This window comes from Anas platyrhynchos, chromosome 1, assembly GCF_047663525.1.
Source record: "Anas platyrhynchos isolate ZD024472 breed Pekin duck chromosome 1, IASCAAS_PekinDuck_T2T, whole genome shotgun sequence".
Classification (NCBI taxonomy): Eukaryota; Metazoa; Chordata; class Aves; order Anseriformes; family Anatidae; genus Anas; species Anas platyrhynchos.
Window position 1 is genome coordinate 177,713,986 of NC_092587.1, and position 13,633 is coordinate 177,727,618.

At 41.6% G+C, this 13,633-nt stretch overlaps 1 protein-coding gene across 3 annotated transcripts; it reads right to left on the reverse strand.

Annotated features, from left to right (window-relative positions):
- Positions 1 to 862: 862 nt before the first annotated feature.
- Positions 863 to 10,223, reverse strand: ESD (esterase D). Of its 3 annotated transcripts, none has more exons than XM_027471743.3 (9): positions 10,078 to 10,223; positions 8,875 to 8,945; positions 7,849 to 7,937; positions 7,567 to 7,665; positions 5,307 to 5,431; positions 4,108 to 4,227; positions 3,491 to 3,589; positions 2,070 to 2,237; positions 863 to 1,085 (listed from the first exon to the last, which is right to left on the reverse strand). In XM_027471743.3, exons 1-9 carry the CDS (start codon positions 10,174 to 10,176, stop codon positions 1,005 to 1,007), a joined length of 951 nt encoding a protein of 316 aa, XP_027327544.1. In that variant the 5' UTR covers positions 10,177 to 10,223; the 3' UTR covers positions 863 to 1,004. The 3 variants fall into 3 exon arrangements, with proteins under 3 accessions (XP_027327544.1, XP_027327551.1, XP_027327557.1); XM_027471750.3 differs by having other exon boundaries at positions 10,022 to 10,137; XM_027471756.3 differs by having other exon boundaries at positions 7,849 to 7,969; positions 10,078 to 10,122.
- Between the last annotated feature and the right edge of the window lie 3,410 nt (positions 10,224 to 13,633).

Here is a 13,633-nt window from a genome sequence, read left to right on the forward strand (position 1 = left end):
TCACCCACACAGATGATTCAAGTACCTAAAGTCTTCTCTTGCTCTGTCCTGGACTTGCAGCCTGTGGATAATGGCAGATTTGATGCCTCTTCCTTGTCAGCCTGCTACTGTCCCCAAAGTCAGGACAGCTTCTATAAAACCTTGAGGTTGCTTTAAGTGCTTGGGGACCTGCATGAGAGCCCTGCTGACACTCACCTGAAGCTGCTCCCATTCACAAGCAGGGCAACTGAGGGCCACTTGCAAAGAGGAAAGCAGCAGAGTGTGGAAATGCAAAGTTTTATCACAAAAACAGTGCTGAGTAGTGGCGATGAAAAGTATTTTCAGCTCCAAAACTGTAGCTGTCCTGTTGTTTGGAAAAGCCAACATTGCAGTTGAGCTCCTGGAGGACTGTAGTCTAAGAGCAGAGGAAAAAAAACCTCCCCACCCCTATCCACAGAAGAATGGGAGACTTAGAATGACACCATAAAAACGTATCAGGTACAAAAGGGCCTTTTTTCCTCCCATGCAGGGCAAGCTGTTTCCTACCATTAACCCAGCAGCTCTGAAACAGCAGCTAAAAGCACTTAAATTACAGGGTTAAACCTGCTTTTTAATCACCTCTAGTGTAACGTGCAGGTGCTTGTACTCCTTAGGGAATGAGAAAATGGCACAACCATTTTCTTTAAATACAAAGAAAGTCTCAGAGTAGCCTGGGATTGCAGCTAAGCAAATCCAGACAGCACACCCTTCCCCGGGGAAGCAAAGGCTGCCTTTCCCCCTCTGTGTGTTACAGGTGGGCTCAGCTTGACCTAGAATGCATGGTAGTGGGCAAGTTTTCAAAGCTTGCAAGAAAATTCAAAATACTTACTCTAAAACACACACATCAAATCAAGTGAGACTTTATTGCATTTTCAGTACAATCAAAAGAGCTCCATTTTACAGATGCTGCTTCAGCAAATGATTTCTGTTGTGTTCACCTGTACCTCCGGATTCACATCAGCAGATGACACTTCCATCCATGTAGTTCAAGCATTAAGGTATTTTGCATGGTGCTTGATGTGGTCGTTGATAAACGTAGAAATGAAAAAATAGCTGTGATCGTAACCCTAGAAAAGAACAGCAGAAAAGAGATCAGCAAACATACATAGTTGGTGATAAAGCAATCGTGCTACACTGTCTACTAGGGAAGTTAATGTCTCTTAGGTTTTAATCTGTTTTAAGAAATCAAAAACACCTGCCTTATATATAAAAACTGCAAAACATTCCTAACTAACAGGCTGAGCATGGGAAGGTGAACAACAAATGTACCTTCACCTGCCCTAATTGGGGTATGTGAGTTAGAGTTGGGTAACAGCAAGAGTCAGCTGCAGGGCAGGATGCAATCAGAGTAGTTCCCCTCACTGGCATTGCCCTACTGGTAAAATACAGGGTATAAGAACACAGCCCAAGTCTGAGTTAATGCTCCAGCACTATGTTAAAATTACAAAGAAACCTCTGAACTGTTCCAGTTTGTCAGCATTAACTTATCTTGTGGCACAGGGCTGTATAAAAGCCCTTAGGATAGATCAGTGAGGACGTAACAAAGCCCTCACTGGGTCTGGCCTGACGTTGCCACTTGCTTACAAAGACCCCAGTGCCCTCAGTGTGGTGCTACTCTGGGTCACTGCACTGCAGGAAACGCTATCCTTCCATCCAGGTCTTTAAGTGAATGTAAGATTTCAAGCAATTCCACAACTTTCCTGATTTCCACATACACAGGCAAGCTAAACCACAAAGCTCCGCACTGAACACGATGAGGATACAGCACAGATAAGGAATCCTGCAAAAACACAACTTCTGTATAGCTTTACAGTGTCTGTGATACCGGTTAAAAATCACAAGTGCTGCTGCTTCAGCCTGCTGCTGGCTGAAGATGATCAGATCGGTTCGTTGAAAGTAGAATCCTGACCCCACCTAGCGGTAAAACGCAGCTGGGCCTCACGGATATCCCACTCCTTGACAGATGAGGTACAGCAAAACCTAACTTCTTTGACTACCTGCTACACACAGCCAAAAATCACCAAGCACCAAGCCTGCTGGTGCAGCCTTGCCTGCTGCAGCCTGAAGACCACTGGGATTTTCCTCTCGGTGCAGGCGGCAATGAAGTTGTCCGGCAGGAGCTGGCCCGCTGACAGGAACTGGTCGTCTTTGCCTTGGTCGATCAGGATGTCCAGGCGAGAGTCTGGATAGGACTTCACAAGTTGTGTAGCATCGTATGCCTGCAGAAATAAAAGAGAGACAATGTTCAATTCTGTGTGTTAGACTGGGTCAAGTTTGCTGACCACAAGAAAAGAATCAGGACATCACGTTGAACTTTGGAAGAACGATCAGGCTCTCATGCACTTCTCTATAACGAGAGGTTGGAGGAAGAAAAAAAAAAACAAAAAACAAACAATTCTGCTTAATGACAAAAGAGGAATTTGGGTATAAATCAAAGTTAGGAAATTAGCAAATAGAGTATGCAAAAAGTAAGGAGAAAACATTTGTTTTGTTTCAACCACTCTAGTCCAGAACAAATCTTTTTTTACATCAGTAACAATGCTGAAAAAAATATATATAAATATCTCTGTTCCACACTTGAAAAGCAGCCAGCTGATGGATTCATACGTCACGAATTTTCCCCGTAGACATAGACTCACCTGAGCGCTGTGTCTATGGCATAGAACAACCCTTGCACATACTACACGGTGATTTTAGGCAGAAATACAGAGATGAGTGGTTGCATATCTGTGTCAAAGGCATGCCTGAGTCTATTCCTGATGCCTGCTGGTGATACACCGGACTGGGTTTGCAGAGGAGCTTCAAAGTAAGTTAAGGAGCCAGAAAACACACTTCTAGCAAAATAAATCCATTCTGCTAAATTTAAGGAAGTTTAATTGTCAATTTTAAAATATATAAACTATTTAATTAACAGCTAGTGCTCTTTATTCCTGTAGTATTTATTTCGAGCCTGAATATCTTCCCAAGAGATATTTTAATCCAATTTACAAGGGATTTATCTGCAGCTTGGGTTTATATATAAGGAAACTGGAATACCTGGTCACAGTGATCCTTCTGACTTAAATCTAGGAATAGCACAAAAGTTTCTGCTGCAACTAAAAATACTGAAGGTATTTCAGTAATACCTTTTTTCTTTTAAATCTTTTAAAATTCTCACTGCTTCCATGCATTACAGAAAGTCTCAAACTGCCCGTACTTCTTCTAAGCCCACATTTTAAGATCTTCATAAAACAAGGAAGAATTAAGTCAATTTGATGAGAGCCTCCTATTTCATTACATTTGTTATAATCACCATCAGGCAACAAATAGCAAGACAGACCCGCCAGACATGTGCAATGCTTATCCATGCTTAGGAGAGCAGTAAAAGAGCAATACCAGCTCAGGAGCACCCCAGAATTTTGTTGCAGCCTCCTGCTGCATTTACAGATCACTCGTTGATGCATTTTAAAGGCCTGTGAGTTCCAACACCTACCTCCCATTTGCTTGCATCCGATCCCAGATATCCGCCAAGGGCTTTCTTCCCCCACTGACACTGAATAGGGTTGCAGATAGGAGCAAAAGCCGACACAGACTGTTGAGAAAGAAAGTGCGAAATAAAACAACACATGAGTTAAGAAAAGTGATTTCTGATAACCTTTAGAAGCAAACCAAAAACCTTTTCAAAAGCTGTTTGAAGCTACAGCCAGAAACCAGGACTGCCACCAACCATCTGAGCTAGGTGTCCTAACCATTGTACTACTTCCCCTTTTTTTTTTTTGTCCCTGTATTTTATAACAGTTAAATTGGAAGAACTTCATCTTCAAGAAGAAATTGAACTTAGCTTTTAAAATTTGCATTTATTTTATTTATTTATTTATTTATTTATTTATTTATTTTCAATTTCACTAATGTCAAATACTCACACATTCCAGAGTAGTGTTTCTGGCAATCTTCCTTATTCTAATAATAAGTTATCAATGAACTACTACAACTAAAACTATGCATGTATTTAACACTGTAACAGAACTTGGTATCAGGTTTTCTTTCTTCACTTGTATGGAAGTCTGTATAAGCCTTAGTATACTGCATATAAGCTGGACTATATCTTACTTTGTACTTTCCAGGATTCTTCAGAGCAAGAATAAGAGCTCCATGACCTCCCATGGAATGCCCAAAAATAGACATCCGTTCAGGATCAGTAGGGAAATTGGCATTGATTAGTTTAGGCAACTGTAAAGGAAGAGTGGAATAAAAACATTAAAGCACCTTGAGTGCGTTTAGACAAAGTAGTACACAAATAACTAACACCTTTTTACTCAGGCAAGGGGGAATTATTTTAACCTACAAGAGGAGAGATTCAGATTAGCTGTTAGGAGGAAAATCTTCACTCAGGGGGTGGTGAGGCCCTGGCACAGGCTGCCCAGAGAAGCTGTGGCTGCCCCATCCCTGGAGGTGCTCAAGGCCAGGCTGGATGGGGCTTTGGGCAACCTGGGCTGGTGGGAGGTGTCCCTGCCCATGGCAGGGGGGTGGATCTAGATGATCTTTAAGGTCCCTTCCAATCCAAGCTGTTCTATGAAACCAAAGGCACATCTTTGGTTCTACCTGACATTTGTGATCATGACCTGAAGGCAATTTGAACAGGACTGCAAAAAACAAAGAAAACATCTCATCTAACAATAAGCAATTTGAAAGATCTCTGCAGAGATTTATCATAGCCCAGTAACACAAGATGCACAGTCTCCTTTTAGTAGATCCATACATATGTATGTGCTTCCATAAATGACCAGAAAGGTGAGTTTTCTTGAAAAAATTATTTGCACCATTATTGGCGTACCCCCAAGACAGATAGTGGAAGAAGTCGAAGTGAGCAACACAACTGAAGCACTGGTGCAGTGAAATGCAGGGGGTTGTTTCAGAATCAGCAGCGCAGAGATTTTATAAGAACTGAGATTGCACAACTAACAAATCAGGATTAGAAGTGCACAACAATCCTGTGACATCTCAGGCAGGAAAGCAGACTCAAGGAGTTTCTGCTTACTCCCAGTTAGGTGTTATCACCTCTGTGCTGTTCTCTCCCTCTTCACTTTTACCACAGTAACTGTTTGGGAAGGAAGAGCCTGAAAACTTGATAAATTCAGTCACTGAAACAATCAAGAATTGAAAAGAAATAATAAATCCATTTAAAGAAAAAAAAAAAGACTAAAAAATAAAAAGAGGAAAGCAGGAAACAACAGTCACTTATAGGCTATCAAGATCACCTTAAACAAGCTTAAGTGCTTGGAACAGAGAGCACTCCTTCTTCAGCTTACCTCATCCTTGACGTAGGAGTACATCCTATAGTTTGTTTTCCAAGGTTCTTCGGTGGCATCCACATAAAAACCAGCACCGGTGCCAAAATCCCAGCTTTCTTCTTCTCCTTCAATATTGCAGCCACCTGCCATGAAAATTGGTTCTATAGTTACCACATCATCTTTACTAGATGCTCAGAATCAAAGAAACTGTCGTTCAAGTTAGACACTCTGGGCATTAGTTGCTCAATCCCGTGTCTCTAGCCCTCCAACCTGCAGCACAACTCAGATTTCCTTTCACTAATACCAACTTTTCAAGTGTTATTTCAGTAAGGCTTTCAAAACGCCACTTAGACGTTACCAACAGATGTAGCAAAGCTCTAACTTGTTTCGGTATCCCCTCATAAATAAGCACAGCACACAAATCCCTCTTACACTAAGCCTGTAAAGCTTCCTCCAATTTACCCAGGGACTTCTTAAAAAATTTTAATCTTTGCTTGGTGTGATCAGTTTATCTCAGCTATTAGACTTCATCCTGTCACGTACAGGAAACTGTGACAAACAGAAACTGGAAAATTTTGTTTCCCTTAGAAAAACAGAACTACCTGTCACCAGAGCAGCTTATGTGCTTCAAACAGCATCTGGTACAGCTCCAGTTCTTCAGATTCCACAGCACTGACTGTCCCTGCCTTTTTTTTAAGTATGTAACTGTACTTTTTCTGCAGTCCATTTCATTGCTCCCACCTGTAACTTGCCATAAAACTTCTGTAATTTCTCCTCTGAATAACTGCAGGGTTGTATCCTCTTTTCCAAGGCTACGCTTCCAAAGTAAATTTGCAAGTATCTCCTTGAAAGTCGATGCAACCCATCTCTTACTCTCCCTTTGATTAGCCTGTGATTTACAAGCTTCTTTTTCAGAAGAGAATGTAATTTTTCTAGCTCTGATAGGAAATAATGGCCTTCCTTTTTCTAAAATGTTCCTAGTTTTAGCAACCCAAAATTATATTGGTTTTCTAGCCCACGTGTAATTTGACCATCCCCATCAATTTGTTCAGAGCTACCTGCCGCTTTGCCACAATATGAAATCGGATTTTTGCAAGGACCAAAGTTGAGTTTGCTCCAGTGACGTGCCCTTGAGCACTCACTGGTTTTGTAACTTAAGAGTCCAGCAGTCAGAGGGAGTTGGGAGTGCTTAGACAGTATGTTGGATACAAAATTCTCTTATCTTCAGACCCTCAGACATGAACAAAGAGTCAGAAAGTCCTACTGGGCAATGAAGGCAACATTTTTCTTAGAAAGAAACTTAAGGGAAATTCTGGAAAAAGAAACTTGAAAAAGAAAACAAACACACAAAACACACAACTGGTCAGTAAACCTGGAAAACAAATCTCTACAAAGGAGGAAAGGTAAATTCTGCCAGAACCTGACAGAGAAGTTTTAACTACAGGTATGTCAAGTTTTCATACTTAAAGATTTTTTTTGACCTGACACAATTTCAAAGCCTAGGTATGAGAACTGTCCTCTGGAAAGAACATCACTTCATTCCCCTATTACCTGCATTCAGATCTGATGTGCTAAAGCTTAGGAAATGTACAAAGGTGGCACTCTTCTCATACAGCAGCACTGACGAGACTTCAGCAGAACCCAGCAAATACTGAACGTTGTACCCCAAATCCCCCAAAGTTACTGTATTTCCCATAGATCCACCATTTTCAGGTTTCTCCTATCACACAGAAGCTCAGCCTTGCAAAATAACAAGGCATCATCTTAAAACAGTATTAAAGAAACATTCTATTGCACTTGCAAGGGGAAAGTGTTGTGGTTTGCTTTAAACTTTAAGTACCAAAACACTCTGGAGACGTGGATTTAATAGGCTTCAGGAGACTGTATAGAATCAAAAGTAAACATTATAGCTTTCTGACAACAGGGTTCTCAAGAGCTTTTTCTAAGCCTCAGCAAGCCATAAAGTGCAAGCATTTCTGGTAACACACGCTTCTTGTTTTCCCTTTTTTCCCTCTCCTCATTCACACTGAATTCAATGGCCCCTTTGTTCTAGCTGTAGTAACCGAAACCATAAAAGAGTTTCAAATGCCAGACCTTTACTAGCCTGTTATTAAGAATACAGATGATATAATCCAGCAAACGATACAGAGGCAAGGTCAAATTCTGACTCAGGTGGGCAATACACTTTGTAGCAAACTGCAGCACTCCATTCTTTGAGAATAAAGACAGTGTACTAACAACTGAAATATCTTCAGTCATATTTTCTGTTAAAACTTACGTGGGCTGGTGTCTGGTGCAACTACAATAAGGCCATGTTCAGCTGCAGCTTGCTGAAAACCAGCTTTTGTTATAAAGTTCTGTTCTGTACAAGTTAACCCTAGAAGAAAGAAAAATATAGTCCATTACATACTGTCCACAGCGTTCCTGTTTCCAAAACCTTTCTGACAGAAAAGGTTTTGAAAAATAGTTTATCTATTCTATTTCCATGAACATGCAGGCCACAGTAGCCTAAATATGCTTAAGACTCTCTTTTTAAATTCCTAAAATTCATGTTACTTACCTGAGAGCCAATACAGCACAGGACACTTCCCAGTCTCTGCTTTTGGAGGCAAGTAGATTCCAAATTTCATTTTGCATTTTAGCTCTGTACTGTATCAATAAAACACTCCTTGTTATCAGCGCTACTTAATTAACAAGGTCCATAGCATTAAAAAAAGAAAGCAGAATCAATGCATTTCATTCAAAACCAGGTTTACTCAGTGAATTATAACAACTAACATGTTAAATTAAGTGAAATTCAGTTTAAAAACCCAGCCTTAGCCAGTTGAATTGGCAACAGTTAAACTTCCCACCTTGTTTGGAAGGCATCAAAACCACAGGCTTACAAATAAGCCATATTTTGCAGTGTTGCTAACACAGAACAGCTTGATAATAGAATTTTGAACCCCAGAAATATTTAACTTGAGCCTTGCATATTACACTGGAAAGTAACTTTTACTGAAGAACATACCACGAGTTACAGAACATGCTCCAGAGCATGCTCCACCAAGAGAGAAGTGTTTTCAGTGTGCTAAATCTACAGACTGAATGCCCAATTTATGCTAAAGCCTCAGATTGTCATGAAAAGCTCATCTAAGAATAACGGCTTTTCGTTTTGATTAGAAATTTAAAAATTAATTCCTCCCTGTTCACCTTCATCAGACAGCTCGAGCACATCTATTGTGTCTCTCTGTTCATGGCATTTTGTCAGAGTACATAAAATCAAAATATACAGTAGAGTGAACCGAACTTTGTACAGACTGACTCTGTACTACAAGCAGGAAAACCCAAAGTAATGGGGCCCTTGTCTTTAAAGGTGAAAATGCTGGCTTCCCATCTCAGGTCTGCAGCACTAAGCACACTGAACATGTTAAATATTAACATAGAAATATAAGAACACGGCCAAAACAGTAGAAGGCAACATTCCTCACTGAAATATGGATAACAGTGAGAAAACATTTTCCCGCAGGCTAAGAATACTGACATAAATGATACCAAGGATTCACTGCTCAAAAATAAACATTCAGATCGTTTTTGTAGTGTTTACCTGTCATGTTCAAACACCTTCTGGAAACCCTCGAAGCATTTATTGCTAGAAACCTGTTTCAGAGCCATGGTCTGTTAAGAACAGAAGAGCAAGTTAAACTCAAAAATAAAACACCCCATGAGTAAGTTACAGGAACAGAAAAGATGAATACAACTTTAATCATCTTTAACACCACAGTCTGTCAGAAGACTCTCTTGCAAACACTTTCTGATCTTCCATTAACTTTCTGCTGCCCTACATTAGCATCAGTTTTATTGCTGTCTTGCAGGAGAGCGCCATAGTAGCTAACAAGGATGAAGTCAGAACACAGAATAAAAGTTAAATTTAGGGCTTGGAAATACAGAAGATGGGGAAGAGTGGAGAGGGAGAGTTGAACTCTTGAACACAGCACTCTCCAAACTTCCCTACTTTCTTACAGACCTGCATCCTCAATTCCTTTACCTCTGCAGTAATTTTAGCTTTCTGTTTGCATACCAAAGCTACTATGAAACAAGAAATAGAAACCGCGGCGTGTTGTGGTTAGCCTGGAGCCACACATGCTGAGTGGCCTGCTACCTGCCTGATGAACATGCAGGAGAAAACCTGCCCTGCCTTTGCTTTGCTGGCTGTCAGTACCCAGCCACTAACTGTAATTATCACAGCACTGAGGGCTGCGATCACCTTTAATTAAACTGCGTTGCTCTGAAAGCCTGGGGGAGCACAGAAGTGGACACAAAAGTAGACATTGTGAGTTTCATGGCTGGTTGCTAAAGGGGTAAAGGGTCGGCACTGCCACAAACCAACCCCAATGTCAAACCAGGTAATTGTCCAAAATAAAAACCGCCCTGTCCCTCTCCCTGGTGCACTCCTGTGGTGCGTGAGGGGCAGAAAGCCGTCCCCTGGGGCTTGTTTACGCTCCTTTACCACCCCGAGGGGCTGGTGTCAGGCAGGGTCCCCACAGAGGAGGCCGCCCCAGCACCTTGGGCCGCTTAGGGGGTCGGATTTTAATTTCTGGGCAGAATTTCTCCACAGCCGCTGTATTTAAGCGCTCTCCTTCACCTCCCTTTCCACCCTCCCGCCCCTCAGCCCAGGCCTGAAGGCCCGCCCGTGCCCCACCGCCGCCCCGCGGGGGGAAGCGTGGAGCCCCCAGCCATGTCGTGCTGCTCACCCCGAGCCTCTAGCCCCCAGCCTGGCTGTCTGCACCCCTTCACCCCGCTCCCTTACCTCGGAGGAGCTTTGGGGCCCGGCTGCGGAACGAGCGGGGGAAGAGGCGGCACCGGGCGGGCGCCACCTCCCCTCAGCCCCGCCTGCGGGGCCCGCCATGGCGGCCGCCCGCCATGGTGTTCGCAGGGGGTGTCCCCGTCGTGGCCTCGGGGAGGTGGGCTCCGCAGGGAGGAATCTCCTCCATCCGTCGTCGCTGTTTAGTTTCGATTCTAGAGCTGAAGAGAAAGCCTCTTAGGAACCTCCTCTGCTGCCCTGTTGAGGAGAAAACCTGTTACAAGTCTCCCCAGCTTCCCTCTACTTTGAGGAGAAAGCCTCTTACAATCCTCCTCAGCTTCCCTATATTTTTAGGAGAAAGCCTCTTATAACCTCCTCAGCTTCCCCTATACTTTGAATATAGGGAGAGCTCAAACGTGCTTGAGGCAGCCAGCCAGCAGAGCCGCAGGGAGAAGGTGCTCCATGGTGGTGGCTGCCATTTTGCGCCCCAGTAAGGGCTGTGTGGTTTGGGCACGGTGAAGCCCAAACTTTAGATGCCCTTGGTGTAGGCATCTTCTTCTGGAGGGACCTGCTGGAGGAGCAGGGCATCCCCTCAACTGTCCTGTCTCTTCAGGCCCTTCTCCAGCTCAGCCAGGAGGGGAGCATCTATGTGTGACTCTGGTGTGTTTGTGCCCCAGTGTTTTAGGGACCTACCCGCGTCTCTGATGGACTTGAAGGTCTTGAACTCTAAAATGTCAATCCAGAGACTCTGATAATGCTGAAATATTCAAAACAAGTATTTCTGTTAGCACTACTTTCACTCATCCACCAAGACCTTTCTAGTTTAAGTAGTTTTTGTCGTGACACCTCCGTTGGGAGATCACAAAATAAATAAATAAAAAGTATTTGGAAGTACTTTTATCCTGTTCCTATCCCAAATTCTTCTCACTTCCTGCTGTTAATATTTTATTTTTTACCTTGCGATTAAGCATGCCCATCAGATGCCAAAAAATGTCCTCAGCAAAGCACTCTCCCTCTTTTTAGCCTTCTAGCGTGTAGTTTATTAGAAGCAACTATTTTTGCCCATAACATTTTGAAGTCTGATTATCTGTTACTTTGTTGATGTGACAATAATTCTTTTCTATTTATAATCCCTCGTTCTAGTGATGCACAATAACACCAGCTTTGTCCTCCCATTACTTTGCTCCAGCAGAGCTGATAGATCCATTTGTAATGCAGCTGTTGGACCTTGGACCTTGGCTACCCATGCTGCATTCCAGACTGCCTTTCCTATCCTGTCCCCGTACGTTGATATATCTCATACAAATAGTTTGTGTCTGAGCTATTTAAATCTTCTTCTCTTGGTTTTTCTTTCGCAAGCCAGGTTCAACAGCCCTTAAGCAAATTGATGTTTCTTCACTAGCATTTCTAAAACACTCCCCAGGTCATTTCTTCCATCTGTATCTGTGTGTATTTTGTTATTTACTTAATGTCCTAGTCTCATTAGCAAGATATTGTCCAGTTAGTTTGTTATTTGATCCAAACTTTAGCCAGGCTATTTTCTCTCTCATATATATAGTCAGCTGTCCTTCAGCACATCTCATTTTGCATGGTATCTGCAGTTGTTTTTAGCTATTTCTCTCTTGGCAGTATAAAACCTGCCTATCTCAGCACTGATGCTGAGATTTTTATTTCCTATCCAAATCTCTTAGATAACCCCTGTTCAGTTTGTTCCCATCTCACAGTGACGTTCAGAAGGATCCAGCTCACAGCCCACTCATGAGTTTCCTTGCCTTCCCCACATCTCCATGACATTAAGATATAATTATTATTTTGTATGTCTTTTCAGTCAAAAATGACAAAATAAGTGCCTAGGTCAATAACGTGAGGATTCTGTTGCAGCCCCTCCAGAGAGCTGTTTTCATGGCATAGTGCTTAGTGTGTGTTGTGTGTAAGAACATGCGAAGTGGAAAACACACCAGGATAGTGTTGTAAACAGTTGCCAAGCTGGTTCAATCTCTTCTTTGCTTTTTGTTTATATCTTTTCAGTATCTTAGATTATGCACATTTTTTAACCTCAATGCCATTTCTGAATCCTTTAAGACAGCATCTGCAGCTGTCACCCGTGAATTCATTTTGGTTTCATTCTGCCTTTCACTTCAGACTATCTATAAATAAAAGATATGAAATGGGCTTCCTGTCCCTCATCATTAAAAGGCATTTCTTTATATGTTGCAACATGGCAAACAGTAGAAACGAGGATATTAAAAAGAAAAGAATGACAGAAATTGACTTTGTAAATTCTCGTAGCTTATGTACTCTTGCTTTATTACTTTATAATTGTATTCCAAGCACAACACATACTTCTCCAACACACTTGCTATATGTTCCCCCTACAGACAGTACTTTCAATCATGTTACTACTGATCTAATCCAGTAGGGAGATATGATTTCATGTAGTCTACCTAGCATTTATTTTGGCATGTTTAAGGATGGCTTTATCAGAAAGTCAGAAGGATTTTTGCTTTTTTACATTTTCAGTACCATTTCTGTACTTGGGGAAACCTGCCATTACCTTCATCCCAATCAAACAGATTTGCAGTAAAGACTCCAGCAAGAAACTTCCACATTGTAGGCAAGCAATCTGTACGTCTTAAGCTTATAGTACCAAATTCTTCCTGACTCATTGTCTTTTCAGTAAACACAGTCCTTCCCCCTGCCATGCACTTGGGTGCATGCTTTTCCAGTGGTTTGGTAGTGGCAGATTAAATGAAGAATGTTAGTTGCTAACTCGTTTTCCCTAATAGCTATGAGTCCCATCTCCTGCTAGTGCTTCTCAATCCTTTTTATTTATTTATTTATGTGGGCATATGGTTTAATTTTCACTTTGGTTGTTCAGACCACTGCATTCACACTTCACTGCCTGCTTTGCCAGGAGATTATTTGTATGCAGTTCTTTACTGTAAACAACTTTTCCAATGTTATTTTCAATCAAAAATGACGGAAATATATGCATAGGAAAAGTAACATGAGGGCTGTGTTTCATCCCTACAAAGAGCTGTTTGCATGCCCTAAATAGGGCAATTTCTTATAGCAGTTGTCCATAATTTTGTAATTTGTTGTTGTAATGCCATACTTTTCTAAAACATATTACACCATTATCTTATTGGCAATTTTGAAGCAACATACATGGCTGCTAATATTCCTCAGTGTATTTCAAGCTGATTGTACTGACATGATCTGCTTCAAGACTTCAGCTTTTCAAGGGAAAAGCCATACACAGGGAGGAGGAAAATTTGTCTGCTGCTTCATTATTATTGATTTCTTTTTCAATTTGCCCTTGTTTATCACATCCATTTATCTTATTTTTTTTTTTTTTTTTTTTTTTTTTGGTGGAAATTAGATTTTTCAAAGTTTATTTCTTTTTATTTCCTTCCTTACTGTCAAGATTTCACCTTGATATAACTTGTGATATCATTTAACTGCTACCCATTCAAGGCAGTTCTTTATTTTCTCCATGACTTGCCTAAGGTGCTTCTTCTTCACCAAATCCCATGGCAGAGGCCGGGAACTAGACACCCTC